We start from the raw sequence: 25,884 nt of genomic DNA, 5'->3' as shown, positions 1-25,884 counted from the left end.
TGGGGCTACACGACCGCGTGATTGTGTGCGTGCCGAATTCCCACCACGCGCCATCCCCCACTACCGCGGTGGCTAGGTGGCAGAAACGCAAATCTGAGATCACTGATCGTGGATTAATCAGTGTCATAAAATTTTAATAAATTAAAGTCACTCCAGCGACTCTACGAATTCAAGCAAGATCTCGCCGTAACTGCTACGTGTTTCGTGTAGTCAGATTTTGTGTATCTTTTTCGCGGTTACCTTTTTCGACATAGTACCGCGACCGACAGGTCTCAAGACTGACGTTCAGACAACGACGTTGAAATTCTTCTTATCAATTTCCTCCACTAAAAACCGCGCCGATATCGTTCACGTCGTACAAAAACATTCGTCGTGGCAAAAATTTATCGGATGTCGACATCGTGGATTAATCAGTGTCATAAAATTTCAATAAATTAAAGCCACTCCAGCGACTCAACGAATCAAGGCAAGATCTCGTAATTGCTACGTGTTTCGTGTAGTCAGATTTTGCGTATCTTTTTCACGGTTACCTTTTTACAACGTTCTCTGAGATCACGTAGAGCCAGGGAAAAAGCATAGAATTACGGCGATTCCCCGCTTCTTTCTGCCGCGAAAGAGATGGAAAAGTCGTTGACTAGCGCGACGAGTAAGAAAGACAACACTCGAGGTGTCGATAACTGTGTACACCTTTGTCATGCAAGACTGAAATAAACCGCAGCTGGCGAACGAGGAAACCGGCTTTTTCTTGCGAAACAAACGCGGGGGAAAAATTAATTTCCTGCCGGCGTCCATGGGGGGCACGCGACCGGAAATTGGCGGTCGTGTTACGCGCGATCTGGTGTTTTTCTCGGTGCGTGCAGGCGAGCGAAATACGTACGCGCTGCTGCTCGAGAATGGTGATTATCGATAATGCGATACGCCGCTGACTTTCTCCGGTTTCAAACGCGTTCTGTTCGGGACGTGTGCTTGAGAAAAATCGAGAGAGAGAGAAAAAATAAGAGTGCATGACGCGGAGAGTCCCGTTGCCGCATTCCTCGGCTCGAGACAATGGTTCACAAGATAAGGGAGAGATTCCGGTTGATTGCATACCTTTCTCCGCTCCGAAAAGGGATTTCCTCGCGTTTTTAATTAGCCCGGCCTCGGATTTACTTGTTTAGGCCGATAGAACGTGTACAGTTTTAATCGTGTTTGCACGCGATGGCGCGTGACGCTAATGCATACCTCGCAAATGATTACGTCGAACGCGGTAATTACACGCATGAGCGTGTAATCGCGGCGCTGTCGAAATTTTTCGCAAAGCGCACGAGGTGAGCGCGCAAGGATTCGTTATAAATCCGCACAGAAAGCCTTACATAATTCTTTCGATCGACAGAAAAGCCTCCGTTTAATTTCTCTCCCCGCTCGTTCGTTCTCTCCTCTTCGGCGCACGGACGAGCGCAATTATCGCCGCCTTACTACGTCCTTGCCACCTCCTTACCGGAGTGCGTTATTACGACGATTATACGGCGGAGAGCCATAACGTTTTTCGCTCCAACGGTTCGGCAAGAATTTTTCCACGGCACAACACGCGTTATGGGGCGGAATGCACCTGTTATCAATTGCGCAACGTCGGAAGAGAGAGTGATATCCCGTCCCGGTTTGCGAGAATGTACACTCGATACTCACACCGGCCCGATGGCTTCTTTCAGAACAGGCAGTTTGGTGTGCGGCCCACGTGGGAAATGGCAGGGTGACCTACCGTTCTGCGGTGAGTATTTCTTCTCTCGCGAGCCACCTTGAAGCCGAATGTCCCGTACGATGGTATTTCGAACGATACCGCGTCCCGACATGGCTGCGCATTTCGACGAGGGCTGGCTAGCACGGCGTTTGTAACATTTATTTCAATCGCGTTAATTACACCTTCGCAATTCGCCCGGTCACATTCGGTTTCTATCGGTCTCGGACGACGGCGATCGACTTTCTCCGTTCAACGAGTACATTTTCGTGATATGACTGGCGGACATGCGGACGCGAGAGGGGTCGTCGAACGAGAATCGCATTTTCGTCAGAGAGGACACCTAACTGTCTGCCTTAAAATGCCAATCAAGCCACTTTCCCTTACTTTATACAGGGTGTCCGAGAACTGCCATCGATTCTTTCACAATAGGAAAACTATATAGGTTTTAAATTGTTTTCTATGCAATCGAGGGCCGAGAATTTTCATTTTATAATTGTGACATTCGGAAACCGTTCAATCGTAATCATTAAAGTGTTTCATTTCACGTTGCATCACCGTCAAACAAAACCCACAAGCTAATCGCTGAAAAAATTTCTCGACGAAGAGACAATAACTTTATCCTCTAGAAAAGCCGCACGTTCAATGCGAGATTTCGATTACAAGTCTCGCCGCGTTATCCAACGAATAATATCAGATTGGCGACGATTTTTGTAAATTGCCGAGTTATTGCGCGACTGCGGAAAAAAAAACGACTTCGTTCCGGCTTCCATTACTTTCCCTATGTAAAAAGCGCGACCGCAAGAAAATACAATTGTCATTGTTCAACGGTAGCGGAACGATCCGCGCCATTTCCGCGGAATAACGGCAGCGCGTTGTTGCGGATCGTCATGAAACTTATTTGTGGAGAGAGAACATGACCAAAAAAAAAATACGCAAACGTTTGCATACGTAATACGAAACAACGGTGGCGACAAGCACGCACGGAAAGAACAATGCCGTTGAATTAAGCAAAATAAAGTTGCTTGAATTAAACGTTAACGTCACGGGCTGCCACGAACATAAATAATTCACTCAATTGTATTTGCTGTGGACTTTAGTTTAAGCATGGAACTAAATATCGAGATTATTAAGACAACAATCTGATGTTTTCCATTTATCAATACCGATGTTGTTTCAACGATTCTATTTCAATTACACTGATCTTGTCGATACAACGTCATTCTTTTTCCCGTGTGGTAATTGAGATCGGACGACAGTTAATCACCGGCGATAATTGCCGTTATTGTCAAACGCGCGCTATTATTTTGCCATCATCGTTTAATGAGCGTGACTAAACCGCGATTAACAAGCGTCAAACGAACGTTGCCGCGCGGGACTCTATATCGCGATCGCAAGAGCAACGCGTGTAACAAAACCTAGGTGGGAATCGAGTTCTGGCTTTAGCTTAAGGGACACCGTAATGACAAAACTGCAATAGGGCCAATATTGCGCGACAGGCACGAACGTGGGTTTCCGCAAACCGGCGAACCAATCGACGACCGTGAGAGGCGGAAACGCAAACCATGGTAATGACGGTGACTTCAGCACGGAACACGACGGGAAAAGATGCACGGAGACCCAGAGCGAGCCCAGTCCCTGGTGGAGGGTCGACCTCCTCAAGCCATATTCCGTCAAGGTTGTCCGGGTGGCGACGCGAGGCTGTTGCGGTAAAACTTCCGCATTATCATATTCATTTCAGACTCGAAACGCTCTCGGGTTCACGACCCGCGACGGTCGTATTATTCTTCAAATCTTTTTTCAATTATCGACAATTTTTAATTATATTTTAATTCTATTTAAATACGTCTTACGCGTTTCGTTGAAAAGAGATCTTCTCCACAATGAAACATAAATCAATTCGCCTGATTTGAAATTGAAGAAAATAATTGAATATCCCGAACGATTCTCCCCTATTTCCATCGCGCAGCTGTAAGTTTGCCTCGAGACTTGGCTATAAATGCAACTGGCCGGAGAAATGACTTATCGATTGCTCGGCAGGTCATCAGCCTCTTCAGGATATTGAGATAAGAGTCGGCAACAGCAGCGCTGAATTGCAGCGCAATCCTCTGTGCGCCTGGTTTCCCGGCACTATCGGTGAGTGCTTCGAAAGAACGACAAACCGTTAGCAAAAGAACGTTCGGAACTGACATTGCCGATCTTCGTTATCGCATTCTTTCTTCATGTAACGCAGAAAAACTTTATGTAAGTCGATAGCAAATATCACAAAAATACATATTTGGAGGATCACGTTAGAAGATAAAACTGCTATTCATTTTGAGTCACGCCACGGTATATTCGAGCTTCGTTGCAAGATTAAGTTCCGAACGTCCCTCGAAAAATGACAACGAATTAATTACGACGTCGATAAATCCAACTCACAGAGGAGGGTATCACGAAGACCTTCGTCTGTGCCAGAGCACTCGTGGGACAATACGTCTTCTTGCAACTTGTCGGTGTCGAGGGTAGTTTGAGCCTCTGCGAGGTGGAAGTCTTCGCCACGGACGGTAAGCTGAGAGCTCCGTAAAAAGCTCGACTTCGAAAAACTTTAATTCTTAAATATTTTACTACTGTCCCTACACGGAGAGAATTTTCCCTCGCAATTTATCCTGAAAATCATGTGATCGTGGGGCAACGTGGCATCTCTAAGAAATTTATGAGTTTTTTGGAAATTTTACTAGTAAAACGTATACCAAGTATAATTACTAGTGAAATGTACAGTAAAATTTCAAAAAACTCACAAAATTCTTCGAAATACCACGTTGCGTCCGCGATTACATAATTTTCAGGATAAATTGTAAAAGAAAGTTCTCTCCGTGTATGTATTAGGCACGACAGCAGACCGTTTCTGCGGTTTAGTAATTTATACAATACTTATGGCAGCAAAACATTTTTAGCAAACTATGATTAGCTATGGTAGCAAATTTAGTGTAGCATGCGCTCGCGAATCGTTTCCTTCTTTCGTTAATTAAACGTAATGAAGAATAAGAATTAAGAAAGTCGGAAGGCCGTATAAGCGCGCGCACACTTACGGAGCGGTCGAGGAATGATTCGATAAATGTTCGCAGAATTCTCGGTGGACAGGTGTGCACACGCCGGCACGCCCGCCGACGCCGACCTGACCGCCTTCAATTCCACGTGTTACGAATTTGTGGTGAAGAAGGGCGGCTCCTTCCAAGAGGCGAGGAACTACTGCAAGACACGCGGTGGCGATCTCGTTCACGGGTTCAAGGTTTTTACAATTCGCTTTTACATTTATAGAGCTCCACGACTCAATTCCATATCGTGTGAGCAGGGTTGGCTGGAAAAAACCATGGTAAATTCCAGTTTTTTTGCCGTCCCGGACTTAATCCAATGGAATAAATTGGCAAAAAATTATAAAAATCACTAATGCCTAATTCAAATATATTTAAATAAATATTAGTCATTTTTATAGTCTTTATGAAAAAAGATGTTTGTTTTAAATACTAAATCATATTAACACTATTTTTAAAAAAACCAATATAATAAGTTTGTAAAACAATTGTTTTATTGGAATTAATAGATATTTTTTAAACGAAAAAAACTTCGGATACTAAATTTTATTATATATTAATTTTTAGTTTATGCGGGAAACAATATTTTTTATTATTTTTAATTATTATTTTAGCAAACTATGATTAGCTATGGTAGCAAATTTAATGTAGCATGCACTCGCGAATGGTTTCCTTCTTTCGTTAATTAAACCGTTAATTAAATTATTAACAATAATTTTGCAGCGCTTTCTAAAAGTTTTCTACTTATCTTATCATTTTTAATAAAGAAGACCAGTGTTTGCCGGTTTTTTCCGGAAAATACCGTTTTTTTACCACTGGCATGGACTTTATCCAAAAAATGTGGAATTTTGCCAACCCTGCGCGCGCGCATGTGAGTAAATCTTACAACTTCAAAATTACATTTACACCGGCAAGTAAATAATTTGCAGATGAACAGAAATACAGACCTCTAAAACAGCTCTATGTATTGAAAAAATATGTCTAGCGCCATCTACTTATGTGAAAAATAAAAAAGATCGCCAACGCTTTCTTCTAGACGATACATTTCGATGTTTACACTGCAGGGCATATCGTCTACATTTATCCTGAACAACCTAGAAAGGCGGAAGGATAAGCTGAAGACCCAGTTGGTCTGGATCGGGGCTCAGAAGGAACCGCAGATCACCGCCCGAACGTGGCGATGGGTGGACGGTAAGTTGACGAAATTTCGGCCAAATTATTCCCATCGTCGACGACCGTCCGTGGGAACAGGGCCGGAGGGCGGAGTTAGGTAACCCGGGGTGAGATTCGATAACTCGATTGCCGATTCATTGTCCGCCAATTATCCGGCAATTACAGAACGAGTTACACGACATCGTTATTTCGGGCGGGAGATTTCGTAAATTCGTATTCCGGCTTCGCGCTCGATAAAGCGACGGTCTCGTTCCGTATTGATGAGCCAATCGGGTATCATGTAATCGTCAATCAAACAAATTGTATCGTAAGTAGAATCGTTACGAAATCGCAGCCGGGGCATCGTTTCATGATAAATAGAACGTGAAAGTTATAACTGTGTCGAAATCGGCAGGAAGTTACGTCTTCCGGCGTTCGGTACGTGTCAATTAATAATTAATTTCTATAAAGCCTGCATTTATTTGTGTAACACGATGTAATCAGTCCGCTGCTTGCGATTTTAGTAAAATAATCGGACTAATACCGATCAACCAATTATGTATAAAAATGTACTGTTTAATTACGAAGATGTGTGTGACTTCCTCCTAACCAATTTTTTAATCAATTCTAACGTTATGTATAATAATTATATGTATATCGGTTTAACCCTTCCATTTCCCAAATTTTTTTACCCGTAAGTTTTTGCGGATGTAATTTTCAGTAACGTTATATGCTAAGTCAGTCATTGAGTGCAAATCTTGTGAGTTTTATACGTGGGACTTGTACCTCTCTCAATTAGAATATTAAAATAAAAAACGGGCCAACTATATATTACAGGCGAGATTGTGCAGAGGCCATCTTGGGGCAAGGACCAGCCGAACAACTACAACGGCGAGCAAAACTGCGTCGTGCTCGACGGAGGTCGCGGCTGGCTCTGGAATGACGTCGGCTGTAACCTCGATTACCTTCACTGGATCTGCCAGAGCAGTAAGTGTCGAGGAATTTTGTTTGCGGACCGGAGAAAAATCCGGTCGGGACATTCTCGCGCCGAAAATCCCGACCGCGAATTAAAAAGCAACGCGAGAATCTTTCGTAAAAACGTCGTCTCGTAAGGGAAAAAAAAAGTAATAATCAACGTCCTACTCGTCCGCTCGCAGGGCCACCGACCTGCGGCAGTCCCGAGAAATCGGAGAATACCATGATCGTGGGATCCAAGAGAACGATAGGCTCCACGATAGACTATGCCTGCCCGGACGGATATATGCTGGTTGGATCGAAGAGCCGAATGTGCGGACCGAGCGGCTTTTGGAGCGGCGACGTGCCCACGTGCAAATGTGAGTGTAACTTCAATGACACCTCAAAGAAGTCAACGTCCGCGTTCGGCTCCTCATTCGGCGTTTTATTCGCCCGTTCTATTCTCGTTCTAAATTTCGATCTCTTATCAAATTAGCCACGATTAGCATTGAATACGATGGACTTTTCGTACAATTCGAGATTAATATTCGGTGTACTACACCGATTATCATAGAATTAGGCGGTTACGGACACACATTACAATCGCACTTTATATCGACGATGAATTTTAATTTCTACGATGTAGTCTTCGATATGTGTAGAACGAATTAGCATATCTCTCGTATCGCGCTGTTCGCACGGAAACAATCGGGCATTCGTGTTTTATGGATGCGAGCTACGCGCGTCACAATCCGCGGTCCCCGTCATCTCGCGAATGTTTTCGCAGTCGTCGATTGCGGCGCGCTGCCGAATTTGGAGAACGGCGTTATCACGCTGCTGGACAACAGGACCACGCACGGCGCCCTCGCGGATTACACGTGCAAGGAAAACTACACGCTGAAGGGCGACACGAGACGGAGATGCGGCGACGGTGGCATTTGGAGCGGCCACGAACCCCAGTGTCTGTGTAAGTAGACAATTTACGCGCGCACAGATTCGATTATTCGCCATGTTTTCGCGACGCTTCTGCGCGAAAAAGAGATTAGTCCCCGGCTGAAATCAATCGCGCCGAGTGCACAAACTATTGCGGATGCAACGAAACGGAACTGTTGGCAAGACTTTCGACTTTTTTGAAAATGAGGTGCCAAAACTTCGCACTGGCGGCCGAATGAAAGCCATAGACACAGTAAATATAGACTGAGGCCGGTATGAAAGCCGACGATTTTCTAGTCGAATTAAATGTAGTCAATAAACGTGCACGGATACTTTTAAATATTAGTAAGTTATAGTCACAAATATGCCAGAGAATTTCATCATAAGCAAGAGAGAGAAAAAAGGAAAGTCCACTGCTTATTGTTAGTGTCGAATGTTTGTCTTCGCGTGATGGACGATCATCTGAAATTTATATTGTATATAAAACCGCGCAAATATAATTACTGGGCTATAATTAGAAACTAATTTCACGTTAGCGTGCCTGGGTTAAGTGAAGAGTCACGTTTCTAATGCCATTACACGCTTAATTACAGTCGACTGGTGTCCCGAACCACCGGAAGTGAACGGCAGCGTCGTGACAACTAGCGGAAAAAGAGCGGGCTCCACCGCCACTTACTCCTGCCAAAATGGATTTATCCTGTTCGGCGATAACGTGAGTTCTAATTTCTCATTTACGATTGTCGCTCGTGACATTACTGTTCGAGATTTCTTTCCTCTCGCGTATGTGTATATTAAAGTACACGAGGCATAGTAATAAATAAAAAATAAGCCTAACGAGAGGATGATATTTTAAAACAGTGAGCTTATTGTCAACCCAACTGGCAAATTTTACTGAATTCGTTACAAACGTTTCGACCTTACTTCAGGTCCTTTTCAAGTAACAATACAAGAAAGCAAGGAAAGATTCATTAGCCAAGCGAGTCGTCGTAATCCGTGAGATATAGTCAAAAGACAAAAGTAAGTGCACATCCGAAGGTTACCGAGGTTCGATTTGAACCTCGCTGTGGAATTCAATGAAACTTGCCAGTTGGGTTGACAATACGCTCGCTGTTTCAATGTTTAATCGTAATCGGCGACTATAAGTGACATTTTTCTCTCGATAATATTCTAATTTAAGATCGCAATCATTCGATTGTCAATTAAGGTCCTCACGTGCAACATCGGTGGCGAGTGGTTCGGCAAGGCGCCGCAATGTCGATTCGTTGACTGCGGGGCCCCGGCCCAGATCGAGTTTGGCACCGTCGTTCTAATTAACGGCACGACCACGGTGAGCAGCCTGGCCGTCTACACGTGTCAGCAGGATTACTGGCTGGTGGGCGAAGGGAAGCAAGAGTGCACCAAAGAGGGCAAATGGAGCCACGACACGCCATCGTGCGAGTGTAAGAATGATTATTTAAACGTGCCGACTTAAGTAAGGGCGAATTTGTCGAGAAGGCAAGCTCCTCGCTGCGCGAAGAATAATCCGGCGTGTTCTCGTGAAAATCGCGCAACTGCGAATCAGGAAGGAATAATCTACTTTCTACGCGGAAAATAAAATTTGTTATATCTGTTTGTCTCACGATTAGCCTGTGTCCATAATTTCAACAATTAGTTTACAGGGAGAAACGAATCCCTGGCATGGCGAGGAATAATCGCACCAAGATTGTAGCGAAATATAGAAAACTGCCCTTATTTGAGGGACTTAAAAATTACGGGGCTTTTGATTTTATTTCACGTTAATTGATTAATTCTTATTATTAAGGCCGATTCAATGTTTTACCTGTCAAATAGTCCCTGCTTACCGTATTCTTTAACATTTTACGAGTATGAACCTACGTGCGAATTTACGCTTCGCGTTTTCGTTTTTGCAGTGATTACGTGCGAGGAACCGGAAGTGCCTACTGGAGGATACGTAGTAGGATACGATCTCAACGTTCACAGCGTTATCGAATATCACTGCGACGTGGGTTACTTGCTTCACGGCGAGGCGAGACACACGTGCGGCAAAGACGGCGAGTGGACGGGAGAAGTGCCGATGTGCGAGTGTGAGTCATCTCCCTCGAATCTCTTTCCCATCGCATGACATAATCATGTCAAATTATGAAAGGCGTAGACTGAAATCAACATTGTCTTTAACGTTGTTGGCCTTCGCCCTAAACGAGGTCTCCTTCGGGGCTCGCCAGCGTATAAACAAATCGAAAAATTACTTGGAGCTTCAATCAGCTGTTTCTTCCCTTTCGCCTCTACGCTTGGAAATTAAAAATCACTTGGCCCTTTGGTTTCTTCGTGAGACGTACAGTGTGTAATTTTAATGAAAAAACTTGTGGTTCGTTAAAACTGTGCAATTTTGATGTACCACAAGTTAGCACTTTTTATCAAAAACTGAAACAAGATGTGTATCAAATAAAGGCTAGTATGATTCTTACTTCTCGCGAAATAAGTAACGCTTGCCCCAAACAGAGCTCTGATTTCTATTTGAATGTAACGTATATTTCCCTCACAAGTCAATTCGCGAGTTCGACAATTGCTCCTAAAATTACCGACTGAAACAATGCTCGCGTAGATGTCGACTGCGGCAAGGTACTTCCGATTTTGAACGGCGTTGTGGACTACGCGAACGACACGACTCATCTTGGCAGCGAGATCGCGTACAGCTGCACGAAGAACTACAGACTGAACGGAGTGTCGAGGAGATATTGCCTCGATAACGGCCAATGGAGCGATGCCACTCCGAAATGCGAAGGTAATAACCGCGCTGCGGCCAAATGGAGCCCGCGGAATTGCGCAACCGAGAGAGGAGGATGGTCACGTCGTAAAAATTTTGCCCGACGTTTCCGCGTGCGTGCGTTCGCATCACGTTCACGTTTCTCGCCGCAGAAATCCGTTGTCCGGAGGCGGTGCTGGCCGAGCACGGGATTCTCTCGGTCACCGGCAACGACCGGATGTACGGAAGGACGTTGATTCGCACGGGCACCGCGGAGAACTCGAACACGGGCGCGACCTCGTACAAGATCGGGGCCCTGGCCAAGTACAGATGCGAGAGAGGATACAAGGTGATCGGAGAGCCGTTGTCCACCTGCGAGGAGAACGGGAAGTGGAGCGGCGAAGTGCCGCAGTGCATCTGTACGTATTTCCGGATACCCTAATCGCCGAGAGGTGTACGGTACCGGCCAAAATTGTATCACCTTTTGAGTTTTTGCGCGTAACTAGCTTTAAACAGGATTGGCTGGAAAAATCCAGGGGATGGAAAAACCATGGCAAATTCCAGTTTTTGCCCTTCCCGACTTTATCCAATGAAATAAATTGGCAGAAATTATAAAAATAACTAATACTTAGTTAAAATATATTTATATAAATATTGGTCATTTTTATAGTCTTTATGAGAAAAGATGTTTGTTTTAAATACTAAATCATATTAATCACTGCTTTAAAAAGAAACCGATATAATAAGTTTCTATAATTAAAACAAATTGTTTTATTGAAATTAATACACACTTTTAAAACGAGAACTTCGGAGATACTAAATTTTATATTAATTTTTAGTTTATGCGGGAAACAATACTTTTTTGCAGCGCTTTCTAAAAGTTTTCTACTTATCTTATCGTTTCTAATAGAGAAGACCAGTTTTTGCCGGTTTTTTTCCGGAAAATACCATTTTTTACCACTGGCATGGACCTTATCCAAAAAAAATGTGGAATTTTGCCAACCCTGGTTTTAAAATGCACAAATGAAAACTTCGAAGATCATGGGTGTATTTTGTCAAATTTCATTACCCTTCACGTACAAGATGCACCTGTTATCAGGTGTGTCTACTGTACAATTTTTAGCAGATTCGATGCACTTTGACGAAAGTTATGCTTGGAAAACCTAAAGGTGATATAATTTCGTCAAGTTAGTTGCTTATCGCGCAGGATAAACGGCAACCGTCGACAATTTAGAGAATTCCCTTCTCGTCGAATGACCGACGAGTATTCTTGGTTGACGCGACGATACCGCGAGATATTATAAGATATTTGTCACGCTCGAGAAATATACGATTTTAATATTAAGAATGAAAGAGGAACGTTAAATGTATGACATTAGCATTCGTCTGACAGATGTCGATTGTGGTAAACCCGAGCACATTCAACACGGACGTTACACGTTGACGTCGAACGCAACGTATTATGGAGCAGCTGCACTTTATGAGTGCGACAGCAATTTCGAGCTAGATGGATTTGCCAGAAGGCTGTGTCTCGAGAACGGTACCTGGAGCAGCGATACCCCCGTCTGTCGAGGTAATCTGTCGAGGATATTAACTCTTTCAAGAAGCGCGAAAGATAAATTAACGGAAGCTCATTGCGTTCACAGTTGATTTCCAGTCAACTTCGACCTCATATCAATTGTTGTACTTTAAGGCCCGGTTTCACCAAACGTCGTTTAATTTTAATCTTAGTTTAATTCACGTTTGTCTTTTTCTAAAGTAACAGTTAGAAAGAGACAAAGAATGAATTAAGCCAAGCTTGTGGTTGAGCGACGTTGGTGAAGCCAGGCCTAAAGCGTATATTAAAGCGTATAGTTCATACGTTTAAGCGGAACCGAGAGGTGGCGATCGATCATCAAATTGTACAAGTGTTAATAATAGCGACCGTTTACAGAAATACGGTGCAGAGATCCGGAGAAAACGGGCGTACTATCGACGCAAGTATCGACCCACAGTGTGGGTGGTGTGGCGCACTACAGTTGTCCACGTGGCTTTTACCTCGAAGGAAACGAGACCAGAATCTGTTTGCAAAACGGATCTTGGAGCGGAACAACGCCTGCTTGTTTCTGTAAGAAACTTTCCCACAATTTTTTATTCAACGAATAAAGACGAATCGCGTGCGACACCGCAATTGCTTATCGCGAATCTAACAATAAGTCGATACCTAGTTTTCTTTATTCCAAATGTTTCTTCGTAACACGAAGTAAAGAACGCATTTTGTAAAATAATAGTTTTCGAAGGCATTCGAAATTTTTGGCCGACGGTACTGACACAAAACTGAAGCACGAAATGTTTAACGCAAAAATGCTTTATTTCCGCATTGACAAAAAATTTGTTTAAACTAAGTAGATTTACTTAAAAAGAAGTAAACATTTATTCTATTTAAATAAAACTGTCAAATTTTAAGTAAATCTATGTATTATATTAAGTAAATTAATTTAAATCATTACATTGAAATAAAGATTTCATGAGATATAGATTACTATTTATTAAATGAAATAATTATTTTTGTTAAATAAGAAATCCAATTTTCTTCGCTGTAAAAATTACATCTTAGTAAATTTTATAGAATTAAAATAAAACTTATTTAATTTAAAATGATCACTTCTTTGATATTTAATAAATTCTCAAATTAAGCAATGCATGTTTTAATTAATTTATTATTTTTTAAATTTAAGTTAATAATCTATTAGGAGCCACCTAATGAATAATTTTCTTGAGCAAAGTAATATTTTTTTTTTTGGATTAAGATTTTTTTATCAATGCGGGAAATAAGTTTGGTATAATTTAACTGATTCGGTTTGTCGCGGTAAAAGAATTAAACAAAATGACATTTAAAATATGTTAGTGAACAATAATGATGTTTTAAAAAAGCGGATTCAAGAAAAAGACGATCCGGGCAATCCAGCTGGTGAATTACTTAAATAATCCGAGTTTTGTGATAAGCTCACAAGGATACAAGTTCTACTCGCGACGTTTTTTCCAGCGGTCGACTGCAAGCATCCGGGACCGATAGAGAACGGTAGGGTGATTGTGGTGAACGGTTCGACGACCTACGGAGGGGCCGCGGAGTATCACTGTCTACCGCAGTACGAAAGGATCGGCATATTCCTGAGGAAGTGTTTGGACACCGGAATCTGGAGCGGCGAGGAGCCGAAATGCGAATGTAAATACAGAACTAATAAGAATATTCTTCGAGTCGCCAGCAGTAATTAACAACTTCAGTATTTTCTTGGCCATATCTGGCATTTTTAATATACAGAAAATTTATTACAAAAAATATTACCTCAGTCAGGATTTGAACCTGGACTTCCCTACACTCTAGGCGGGCGTCTCGCCAATTCGATTCAGCGGTCGAATTGGTGAAATTCGAAAAAGGCCAGATATGATCAAGAAAATACTGAAGTTGTAAATACAGAATATTATGTATCTTTCAAACGTGCCTCTAAATAATGTCTTCTAAGAGACGAGAATAGTTTTAGACCGCGAAAAATCTTCGAGCTTCATCGGTCAACTTTCAAAGTTTTCTCAAGAAAGTTTTTTTCGTCAACAAAACTCTGTCGCCAGCAAGCAGACTGCTCGAAATAATTAAATTGATGTCGCGGACTTGACTTTAACGACTCGGGGAAAGGACTTGAATTGTCTGATAATAATATTTGTCATTTGCGTCGCAGTGGCTGCGAACGAGGTGGCGGAGCCCCAAGGCGTCGGCACGAGCGTCGGCATCGCAGCTGGCGTCATTATATTTATATTAATTATCCTCGGACTGGTCTACCTTAGGCTGTGAGTATCTCTCGAGATAATAGGCGCGGGTCTCGGTCTCGGGGCGCGTTGACGAGTCAAATTGCATTTTCGCAGGCGAAAAGCCACGCCGGTGAAAAACACCGAGAACGTCCAAGCCGCGGAACGGAAGGAGGATCAAAACGCCGCCGTCATGTCTTACGCGACGTTGAACGACGGCACGCACAACACCATGTACGAGAACGTCCCCGAGGATGGCCTCTACGACAATCCGTACGGCCTGGGCGGCAACGCGTACAAGTGAGTCGCAAGGAAATTGTTTCAAGAGACTGCATCGATTCGAATCAGCGGCGTAAACTGCGATTATCCCATTCGTGTTAGATAACGTGCCTTTCAACAGTGTCACTTTTGAGACACAACAATATTTTTATACTACGAAAAATCTTCAAACTTTACCGGTTTATCTCAAAACATTCTCAAGATGTTGAGAGACAAACGGCTCTCTGCGAAATCAATTTTCATTATTTGAAACTTCTGCAAACAGCGAGTCGAGGAAAATTATTATAATTATTTAAGAAAGCACGGAGATCTCTAGAAAAGAGATCAGCGAAGTAGAGAAAAATATATGTGAAAAAGTTTATTTTTAATTAACTAATAAGAATATTCTTCAAGTCGCCAGTCGCAATTAACGACTTCAGTATTTTCTTGACCATGTCTGGCATTTTTAATAGTACAGAAAATTTATTGCGAAAAATATTGCCCAGAGTGTAGGGAAGTCCAGGTTCAAACCCTGGGCTGAGGTAATATTTTTCGCAATAAATTTTCTGTATTATCAAAAATGCCAGATATGGTCGAGAAAATGCTGAAGTTGTTTTCTTTCCATTATTAAAGTAAACGGAGTCGATAACGTTCAACATAAATCGATGTGTTTTAGCAACAGATACATGGGCCATCCGAGGAGAATGTACGGCAGATCCGGACATTACGAGGCCGAGCCGGTTCCCAGGAACGGAATCACCATCAACGGCGTGTCAGTGCGATAGCCGGTCGACTCCACGTCGGCCTCTCTTCGTCCTTCGCGCACGTCGGGAATCGCGCGCGCGTAAAAATCGTCGATCTCGAGAGCGACTCAACCCTCCCTCTCGCACGCCGTTCCCGCCGTTCTCGCCGCGTGTGCGGAGGACACCGAGGAACGTTGTTGTCGTTATTTATATTACCGCCTGTCGAAGGCGCGACAGTTCGTGTAAATAATTCGCGAGACGGAGAGGACAGGTGTGGGGAGAGGATTTTACACACCGGCGAGAGATTCCCTTCCCTGAGGATCAACTATTTTGTACGATTCTGTATATACGGTGTATCGATCATTTAGGTTCATTACACGTAGCTCCTAAGACATGTTGTAGCGTAAGTTTAGGATTGTGCGAATAAAGCAGCCAGCGCTCTTGTTGTACTTCACACCTCACGTTCCCTCGCTCAGTCTCCCCCTACGAAGCTTCGGTCTCCTAGAATCTTTTCATTTCCTACCGCTAAGTTCCTCGAAATTTAACCAAACTATCGCTGCAGTTAGGTAAAATCGTAAAACGCGCAACTTATCTTCGTAAGACTCGTAAGAACTGACTTGCGAATAATTTGCAATTGTATGCGTACGTCGCACGGTCACTCGCGGAGTATACATAGTACGCGTAGAATTGCAGATTACTCGTAAGTTAGTTCTTGTGAGTCTTACGGTTTTGCTTAAGGCCCGAGGCCACGATGCTAGAACGTGGTCCAAGTTATAGGCCGGCATTCATAGTCAGATCTTTATGTTCAAGAGCGTCTTGAATTTATCTAAAGATACTGTATGGAACATTTCATTGGCTATGGACGAGGGGGAAACCGCTGAACAAAACCATGTGCACCAATGCCCAGTGGGCATTGCTTTGTCTTATTATCTTATTTTATCTTTCTAATGCCCCAGCAAGGCCTAATGCCCAAACTAGTGCCCAAAAACTGCCTAGTAATGCCGAGTAATGCCGCAAATCTGTACACCACAATGCCCTCAGCGGTTTCCCCCTCGGCAATGGAGTGTCTGAAGATGATCTTAAGACGGTCTTGAATATACGATTAGACTATGAATACCAGTCCTAGTTTCGAGAAATGCGCAGCCAACCTGCTTGCGGTTGTACCTATAAAAGCTGCAAGTTGAACGGCTTCACGTTTCTCGGAACTAAAACTTGGACCTGGACTTTAGAATCGCAGCATAAATTCACCCGAGAATCCGAGGGATGGATCCGCCTACCGATTAACGACTCGGGAAACTAATAAAATGATCCTGTGCAAAGTAATTCGCAAACGTAACGTCGCGAATAGCTGTGGCGATGCTGCTCATTACTCAATACACGACGTCAGCATCTCGACGAGTCTTGGCGTCCAAGTCTTGGCTGCGAAATCTTGGATCGCGGACAAGGCGAGGAACTCGAGCCATTGCTGGGCGTTTATAAATCTCCGCCGCAATGTATATACGCCAGATACCAACGAGATTGTTGACCCGATAACGGGCGAATGTATTTCATATGTGTCTGGCGACTGAAGTAACGCGTCGTAGCGATTCCGCGCAAATAAAATCGCAATACCGGCATCGAGGCTGCGTGTTCGATCGCGGGAGGAGAATCGCGACCGAGACAGTTTGCATGGTCGCAAAAGATAAAATTACAGAACGACGTATGTGTCAGTCACGCACGTGGCCTTATATGGTTGCGAGACAACACAAGCCACGTTAATCCATGTATGGAAACGATCCTCGGTTCAGGGGTGTAATAACTCGCGCAATCGCGGCCAAAAATATTTCCGAGCCGGGTGTATCTTGTATTTAGAAACGCGAGTTGTCGCGAATATGTGTTTTTCATAGTCTACGAAAATTATATTACTTCTGACAATCACATCGTCGTCGTTTCGCTGCTCGGCGACGTAAACTGTCCGTATGCGCCTTCGTGAAACTCCCGATTAATTTTCGGTTTTCAAGTTTTCGTTCATGCAATGCTTTTTCAATACGTTACAATGTTAAATCATCGAATCCCTTTAAATTTCTTAAGTGAAACTCACTCTCTCTCTCTCTCTCTCTCTCTCTCTTGTGTCACGAAAGGGTTAAAATTCCATTCGAATCCACCTAAATTTTCCATCTACCTAAAATGTCCAAATAAGAAATCAGGTTTTCCCCTCAACCTCCGTATCTTTTTTTTTCACTTTCGATGCGCAACACGCGAGTTACTTTTCCCGCGTGCTCGTCAAACTCGAGAGAGCTCCGAGAGTGAGAGAGGTCGGAATGAAAGAACGACTTGTTCGTGAGTGCCCGACGCGCGCCAAGTATCTCGAACGCACGATCCTGATCGGCGGCCTGAATCCTTCCCGATTTTCGCGCGGCTCGCGACACCGTTTCCCCCGTGCGCCCGGCAGACGGCGCTGGCTGGCCGGGTGTGGTGAATGACCACGGAGCGACGCGTAAACGTGATTCACACAGTGTGTGCGCCGTGAAGCCGAGAGACCCGTTCCGGCCCACCAGCTCCGTTTCCTCTCGTTCGCTGTTACCCGCCGGTGAGTTACGTTCCCCGTCTGGCCCGGAACGCGGTTAATCGGGGCCGAACCAGCGAATTTTCTTACGCGGGTCGTGGCGACGCGCGACGCGTTTGACAGGGAGTCTCGTTCGCGCAGGGACCGCCATTGCTCGGCCGCGCTTCGCGCGATTCACGTCTCGTGGGAGACGGTGCGTTTGGCTCGAGAGAGCCCGAGGATCGTTGCTCGAGAGACCGATAATTGGGCCACGACCGGGTACGACGTCCCGCGGTCAGGTTATGCGCCGATCGGTGACGAGACGCGCGAGGAGGCGTGCATAAACAGACGGGCGGCAGTGCCGTAGACGACGGAGGGCGCAGCGGGCGCAACGCGGCCGGGCGCGGGATCGTGGAAACGCCATCGAGAACAATTTCGAGGACCAGGTGGCTTCGTTTTAGTAAATTTCACGGCAGCTGATAAAACCGTCTGAAAAAATCACGTCATTTTCCTTTTCTTTTCCTGCGGTGACATTTGAATGTATGTAAACGTAATAAAAGCGCAACTTGTTTTCGAAGAAAAGCCACCTGATTCTCGCATCCGACCCTTCGCTTCACCTGCCGTGAACGCGAGTCTATAGCGAATAATCGGATGTTTGTTCTCGCGACGGGTCCGGGCTCGACGCCCGACCGCGACGGCACTGGGCGCAAGAGAGAGAGAGAGAGAGAGCGAGGTTCGAGGGAAAAGTAGGACGCGATTCGAAAGATGAGTAAGCGCATGCATGAGTAAGGTCTGCAAGATTCGCGAAAGCAATTGCGAAAGAAACTGCATTTTCAAATGCAGTGCAAGCATACATTTTCTCAATAAATTTACGAGACAGACGCGGAATAATAGTTCCAAGAGATTTTCTAAAGCCTTGTGTCCACGATGCTAGAACTCGGTCTAGCTAGAAGTTTTGGTTCCGAGAAATATACAGCCAATCAACTTGTAGCTTTTATGGAATAGCTGCAAGTTGATTGGCTATATATTTCTCGAAACTAGAACTTGGACCAAGTTCTAGCATCGTGGACACAGGCCTTAATGAACGCTGCTTGGCTGCAAGAAAAAAGTGCATTGCGCGTAGCACGAATGTTTTAAAGAGACCGGGGCCGAATTAAAAATTCTTCGATTTCGATGCGTCGACTCTTCCCATCGAATCCCCCCCCCCCCCGACGTTTAATCCGTTTAAGCGTGTGTATTTTTGGACGAGCAAATTTACGCAAACCAGACAATTTGCTGACAGGAGGTGCATTAGCGACGAGACAAAGTCGCGTATAAAAGCCATTTAAGAGAATAACGACCCCTTGTGTCGCGCCTTCGTCCGAGTAATTATTTTTACCCCTCCTCCCCCCTTTACGTCGCGTCGGGATATCGTCAATTGATTATCCGAAAATAAACGGCGACGGGGCGATGGGAGCTTGGCAGCTCGGACCGGTCCCGTCGCGATGTTCGTTTTAATTTAAAAAGAACGGCGTCTTTGTCTCGCGAAAATCCGGCGGCGAATTCGCGAGCGCGGAGAAAAGAGAGAGGGATCGCGGCTTATTTATTTTTCACTATCGAGCAAACAAGTCGCGTCGAGCGTTGTTTCCAGAGCGGACGATACCGTCAGATCGCAATTTATTAGCACGGTCCGAAAATACGCGCGCCCGTTCCAGATCCGCTGGTAAACTGTCGATATCTGCGAGTTCTCGCTGGGGGGGGGGGGGGAAATGCAGTTTTTAATTTAACCGAAGAATCCCCGCGAGGATTCACTTACTTCACAAAGTAAGATTCACCGAAAGTATCAACGAAAGGCCCCGCCGATACTCTGCATTCACGCGACTTTGGCGCAACCGGGCTTTAAAGGGCCGAGTTTTTATTTTCTGGTCACCTGTTGAAGTAACCAGAAGTTACTCAACTCTCCGTCCTGTTCTATATTGTTATCTTAAGAAGAGACAGAGAATCGACTAACCTCCAGTTAACAGTTAACCAGAAAATGGCAAACCAGGCCAAAGAGAGAAATATTGAATATTTTTAAAGGCCTAGGTATCCACGATGCTAGAACTTGATCCAGGTTCTAGTTCCGAGAAATGTGTAGCCGAGGGGGAAACCGCCGAGGGCATTGTGGTGTATGTACAGATTTGCGGCATTACTGATAAAAAAATATTTTAATCCAAAAACATTATTACTTTACTCAAGAAAATTATTCCTTAGGTGGCTTCTAATAGCTTGTTGACTTGAATTTAAAAAATAATAAACAAATTGAAACACGCACTTCTTTAATTTAAGTGCTTATTAAATATCAAACGGTAGATAATTTTAAATTTAAAAAATTTTACTTTAATTTTATAAGATTTTTACTAAGATATAAGTTTCACAGCGAAGAAAATTGGATTTTTTATTTGACAAAAACAATTATTGCATTTAACACATAATATTCTCTATCTCATGAAATCTTTATTTGAATGTAGAAAATGTAATGATTCAAATAAATTTACTTAACATAATACATAGATTTACTTGAAATTTGACATTTTTATTTAAATAAAATAAATATTTACTTCAGTAAAAAAATAATTTTAAGTAAATCTGTTTACTTAGTTTAAAAAAAAATTTTGGTCAGTGTAGGCATTTTTTGGACATTAGTTTGAACATTAGGTCTTGCTGGGGTGTTATAAAGATAAAATAAGATAACAAGATAAAGTACTGGGCATTAATGGACATTGGTGTACAACATTTTGATCAGCGGTTTCCCCCTCGTGTGTAGCCAATCAACTTGCAGCTATTCCATAAAAGCTTTCTCGGAACTAGAACTTGGAGCAAGTTCTAGCACCGTGGACATAGACCTTTACAAATACACAACATTTCTATGATACAAGGCAGCTTAAGACACGCTAGATTTTTGGCCCGGGACGAGCGAGCTGCGACTGACGTTCGAATTTGCCGGCAGGTGCAAACGAGACTGTCGAGGATGTCTTCGCGCAAAACCGCCGGTCGCCGTGCCACCACGAAGAAGCGCGCCCAGCGCGCCACGTCGAATGTCTTCGCGATGTTCGACCAGGCGCAGATCGCCGAGTTCAAGGAGGCGTTCAACATGATCGACCAGAATCACGACGGATTCATCGACAAGGAGGATTTGCACGACATGCTGGCCTCCTTGGGTGAGTGAAGAGCGGAGGGAAAGAAAACGCTCCAAGAGACACGTCCACGCCGAGCGCATTTGCACACGAGCGCTCGCACGAGTGACGGATTCTACTTTGGCTTTCAGATATCGCGATGAAATACGTGTATAACGTAAAGTAAATGTTTTGCAGGCAAAAATCCTACCGACGAGTATCTGGAGGCGATGATGAACGAGGCGCCCGGACCTATCAATTTCACCATGTTCCTGACACTGTTTGGAGAGAGACTACAAGGGACTGACCCTGAAGACGTCATCAAGAATGCCTTCGGTTGCTTCGACGAGGAGAACACCGGCCATATAAACGAGGAACGCCTGCGCGAGCTGCTTACGACGATGGGCGACAGGTAGAGCTTCATTTTGCCGGATTTCGTATTCAAGTTGTACGGAATTATTGCGACTTGTTGGGGTTTGCGAAAATTTAGCATCTTAGATTTTAAATCGTAGAAGACCGAGGCAATAATTCACCGGTAAAAACAGATAATAATTATTGCACAATCAGATAACAATAGTAAATTGATCGCAATATATTTTATCTATGCCGTTCGCACTTTTCTGTGCAGTTACTTTCGTTTATTTTACCAATTGCCGATTCGCCAGTGGCGTTGATGAAGAAAGATATTTGTAACAACGCGATTGATTATTAAGCCGACCAAGTCAATTCTGCAATCAATTCCTGCAAGAACCGACTGCTTTCTTCCCTTAGATTCACGGACGACGATGTAGACGAGATGTACCGCGAGGCGCCGATCAAAGGCTCCATGTTCGACTATCTGGAGTTCACTCGGATCCTGAAGCACGGCGCGAAGGACAAGGACGAGCAGTAGGATTCGCCCGCGAGGGCTGACCGCTTATCCCGACACGGAATTTTAGATGACACTCGAGGTTTCCCGCGCGCCCCTCGCGCCCTTTGACTCTGCGCAGATACTATTGTCATTTTCTGGCTTTAACAAACGAGAGAATTTATGTACAATACGCCGACGCAATCTACACCGGGAACTGTAGTCTCGCTTGGAAATTTTTGCCCGCATTTATATTTCTGTCCAACTCAGAGCAAAGATATCAACTCAACCGGATGCATTTGGAAGTGCGAGGCGCGTGCGGTCGCGCGCGCGTGCGCGCCGTGTAGAACGAAATTTTCCAAAGTACTCAAGCGTAACGTCTTTTCGAACGATTGCTGTACAGTCGGTAAAAGTTAAACGTGTAAGATATTTATATACATAAAGCACATGTAACTGTTGTAGATTTCAGCATTTATATTTTAATATAATATTCTATTGCGTACGAAAGAAAACCTGGCCTTGTCTAATTACGTTGAAATCCACGCGATGTGAACTTGGCTCTCCCTTAGCCATAGTAATAGTTGTGCAATTCGGATCAGACAGTAATACTTTTAAATTGTGAGTAGAAATGTATACGCCATTTAATCACAATTCAATAGGCATTTTAAACAATTTTCCTCGCCACAAATTCTCTGACAATAAGTGATACGAAATCTTTTCTGTATGCAAATCATAAATTCTTGGAGTCCAAACATCTTTTTATGATACATCGTCTCTCTAATCGCAAGCAAACTTTCCTCTAAAAATACAATGTCTTATAAACAGCTTTGTCGCGGTGAGTTTTTCGACAGTGCGATTAATATGAAATATTTTCCACGTGGAAATAAATTGTTGGACTCCAAGCAAATATCTTTTCAAACACCAGCATATACTTTTTTAAATAAGACGGATTTTTCACGAGAGAAACGAGAGATTTCAGGGGTCTACGGAAGGTTTCTCAAGGTAAGAAGTGACGCCTATTGTTTCTCGCCGGGTAACGTCGACAGACTGAACAACCGCGATTGCGAGCAACCGTTTTCACGTGGCCGCAATAAACGATTCGTATACCGAAAGTCGAAAGTGCGGTCCAAAGGTCTCCTCCTAAACGACATTCTCGCGTCAACTTTATCACCGATCTTGCACTAAACGAACAGTTTCCTGTCTCAAGGCAATAATCACAATGGACTCGCGTGCCGCACGATTAACCCTCGGATTCCTAAACAAGTAAATATCAGACTCCACTGGTATAAAATTTTCACCCACCCTGGTGAAAATTTTTCTCACATTTTTTATACGAATTGGTGCACTTTTCAGAAACACTGAGAAAGTCCAATTCTTTTCTAAAGCCCAATGTCCACGATGCTAGAACTTGGACCAAGTTCTAGCATCGTGGACATTGGCCTTTAGGATCGTCCATACATGTGAACATTCTGCAATATTTCCTTTCTAAAGGCTTGCGTCGATGCTACAATTTGTTTCAAGTCCTAGCTCCGAGAAATGTGCGGCCAATCAACTTACAGCTTTCCAATAGCTGCAAGTTGATTGGCTACATATTCTCCAAACTAGAACTTGGACTAAAGGCCTGTGTCCACGGTGCTAGAATTTGATCCAAGCTCTAGTTCCCAGAAATGCGTAGCCAATGAACTTGTAGCTTTTATGGAATAGCTGCGAGTTGATTGGCCACACGTTTCTCGGAACTAGAACTTGGACAAAGGACTAGCATTGTGGACACAGGCCTTAAGATTTCTCATTCTGTAATTTCTGAAAAACTCTTAACAATCTTTTTCAAAGCTTATATAAGATTACGTGAAATTATAGTATAAGAAATCTCGGAATATTTCAGAATTCATGCGTGTAAAAAATTCTAAAAAAAACGTATAAACTCTCGGCATTTTTTTTTAAATGTACCAATTTGTATTTAAAAAATCTGAAAAATTATGAAATTTACATAAAAATTATTGAAAATTATATGAAAACTGAGAAAAACTTTCACCGGGGTATTTTACGTAAAATGAGAATTTGTTAATTTTTTAAATTCACGCTCAAAATAATTTGCTAATATTTTCGAGCGTGCACGATAAGAAGAAGCCTTTGTACCGTGTATTTTACAATTACTACTAAAATTTTACAAAGTTAATCCACGAGCGTGGAGTCCGTTTTAGCGTAAACTCCACTTATCCAGAAACTACAAAACACAAGTCAGGTTGTCGAGAATTCGAGGGTTAAAGTGGCCGATCGTGTTACACGAAAACGTGCCCGCGAGGAGTATATCCTCGAGCAATGCAATTCAAACAATAAAAAAACAACTTACCGGCCGCCGCCGCCGCCGCCGCGAAGAGACCGTCCGGCTTCCTTGGGGGCGTCCAGAAAATTGAGGCGATTCCACTAGTTCAACGAATGAATCCATCACTCACGTCACTTGTCACTGCACTAATTGTTCGACGACACTCCGCGCACGTCACTCGCGAAGGTTCTCGTTGTCGCGCGACCTCCTCGACAAACCGTGCCGGACGAGCGAACGCGATCGCGACAAGATGGCGGCGCCAAGAGCGCAGGGAACCGCGGGAAAGCGCGAGAAAACGCGGGAAACCGCGGGCACTACGCGACGCCGCTAACCTCGACGTCGCCGTCTCTCGCGGATCTCGGCGTCACGCACGTCACGCACGTCGCCGCGAATAACGTCGCGGACGGTCAGATCGGACGAGCGACGCCCCAACGAAGACGCGCCAGCGACGGTCACCACCGAGACGGTTACGCGACTTTTCGGAAGCTCGCGCGCACCCCAGTCACTTCGACGCTTTTCACTCGTCAAATTCTGCGCCGCGAAAGGCGCAAGATACTTCATCGGCGGATTCTTCGTACCCAGGCACGGCGAACGATCCCGCGGCGGAGGTCAGGAAAAGCCGACGTCGCCGGGCTCGGATTCGGCGGATCGACGCTCGAGTAACCCAGAATCCTACCGGCTCTCATCCTCGCGTGCTCGCCGCGGCACTCGCGATCCTCTCGCCGATACTGTCGACCCGCGCCGAGCGGATTTCGCGCGCGACAGCACTCCGGAAGCTTCGGCGTCCATGTTGAACTGGCAATGACTTCGGAGCGCTTGCGATCCTCGAAGCGACGCGAAGCCAACTTCAACGCGTACGCCAATTCGCGACTTCTCGACCCTCCCCCGCGCCCAACACTGCCTTAGGCCCGGTTTCGCCGAACGTCGCTTAACTTTAGTCTCACCTCGATTCGTGTCTCTTTCTAAAGTAACAATTGGAAAGAGATAAAGGATCGATTGAGCTAAGCTTAAAGTTAAACGACGTTGGTGAAACCGGGCCTTCGTCGTAGACGAGAGGCAAGGCGGAGGAAACCGTAAGGGCAGGATTTCACCAAACGTCGCTTAATCTTAGTTCTTTAATCTTATTGTTAGTTCAATTCACGTTTGTCCCTTTCTAAAGTATACAGTTGGAAAAAGACAACGGACGAATAAAGCTAAGCTCAGGCTCGAAAGACATCGCACACGATGCTTCACGAGTGTCGCTACAATATTAAGCGTAATATTCGTAAAATGCTGTACGTGATATTGTTCGAGAACAAGCTTCCGGCTCGCTCAACGCTCGGCGTGCGAATGACGATCGCGCGGTGACCTTGTTTACGTGTCGCGACGCGCGCGCTGGAAACTCACCCCACCAAAAGAAAAAACACACGCCTAGCGCGCCGGTTGTGTTATTGCCACTTTTTTCGGTGACAACGGATAAATTTCATCGGATGTATCCATAGTTTAACCGGAAAACGTAATCGGAAAAATTCACCTTAGGAAACGCTATTTAACGGGTTTACCCGGTGAAAATTTTTCTCCGCGCAGTTGCCGTTGCGCAACTACGATATATAATGCGTGGTCTACAATGCGAGTCGCAGAGTCGTAGTCGTAAGAATAATCGACTGCGATTGGTCAATTTCGTCAGACACATAAGAATTGACCAATCATAGTCGACTATTCTTAC

General features: G+C 44.3%; 2 protein-coding genes across 3 annotated transcripts in view; both read left to right on the top strand.

The window, feature by feature from the left end:
* Window positions 1-15,802, top strand: part of LOC105560761 (sushi, von Willebrand factor type A, EGF and pentraxin domain-containing protein 1) — a 34,229-nt gene extending 18,427 nt beyond the window's left edge. Inside the window, exons 3-22 of one of the 2 annotated variants that reach the window (XM_012010144.1) lie at window positions 1,689-1,747; window positions 3,214-3,423; window positions 3,755-3,850; window positions 4,138-4,260; window positions 4,822-4,985; window positions 5,853-5,979; window positions 6,778-6,927; window positions 7,098-7,274; window positions 7,682-7,861; window positions 8,421-8,539; window positions 9,032-9,266; window positions 9,738-9,911; window positions 10,430-10,609; window positions 10,744-10,989; window positions 11,964-12,143; window positions 12,504-12,677; window positions 13,596-13,775; window positions 14,284-14,392; window positions 14,468-14,650; window positions 15,285-15,802. In XM_012010144.1, coding sequence (XP_011865534.1) covers window positions 1,689-1,747; window positions 3,214-3,423; window positions 3,755-3,850; window positions 4,138-4,260; window positions 4,822-4,985; window positions 5,853-5,979; window positions 6,778-6,927; window positions 7,098-7,274; window positions 7,682-7,861; window positions 8,421-8,539; window positions 9,032-9,266; window positions 9,738-9,911; window positions 10,430-10,609; window positions 10,744-10,989; window positions 11,964-12,143; window positions 12,504-12,677; window positions 13,596-13,775; window positions 14,284-14,392; window positions 14,468-14,650; window positions 15,285-15,393 — 3,175 coding nt within the window. In that variant the 3' untranslated portion in view covers window positions 15,394-15,802. The remainder of the gene's footprint in view (window positions 1-1,688; window positions 1,748-3,213; window positions 3,424-3,754; window positions 3,851-4,137; window positions 4,261-4,821; window positions 4,986-5,852; window positions 5,980-6,777; window positions 6,928-7,097; window positions 7,275-7,681; window positions 7,862-8,420; window positions 8,540-9,031; window positions 9,267-9,737; window positions 9,912-10,429; window positions 10,610-10,743; window positions 10,990-11,963; window positions 12,144-12,503; window positions 12,678-13,595; window positions 13,776-14,283; window positions 14,393-14,467; window positions 14,651-15,284) is intronic. The other variant, XM_012010145.1, reaches the window with a different exon arrangement.
* A 1,986-nt stretch (window positions 15,803-17,788) lies between these two features.
* On the top strand, window positions 17,789-22,368 carry LOC105560760 (myosin regulatory light chain sqh). The gene is made up of 4 exons (XM_012010143.1): window positions 17,789-17,920; window positions 20,844-21,054; window positions 21,208-21,421; window positions 21,781-22,368. Exons 2-4 carry the CDS (start codon window positions 20,865-20,867, stop codon window positions 21,899-21,901), a joined length of 525 nt encoding a protein of 174 aa, XP_011865533.1. The 5' UTR covers window positions 17,789-17,920; window positions 20,844-20,864; the 3' UTR covers window positions 21,902-22,368.
* The last annotated feature ends 3,516 nt before the right edge of the window (window positions 22,369-25,884 follow it).

The sequence above is a fragment of the Vollenhovia emeryi genome, unplaced genomic scaffold (genome assembly GCF_000949405.1).
Source record: "Vollenhovia emeryi isolate VEMERY1.0 unplaced genomic scaffold, V.emery_V1.0 DF939222.1, whole genome shotgun sequence".
Taxonomy (NCBI): Eukaryota; Metazoa; Arthropoda; class Insecta; order Hymenoptera; family Formicidae; genus Vollenhovia; species Vollenhovia emeryi.
This window is presented reverse-complemented; position numbering and strand designations above follow the sequence as displayed.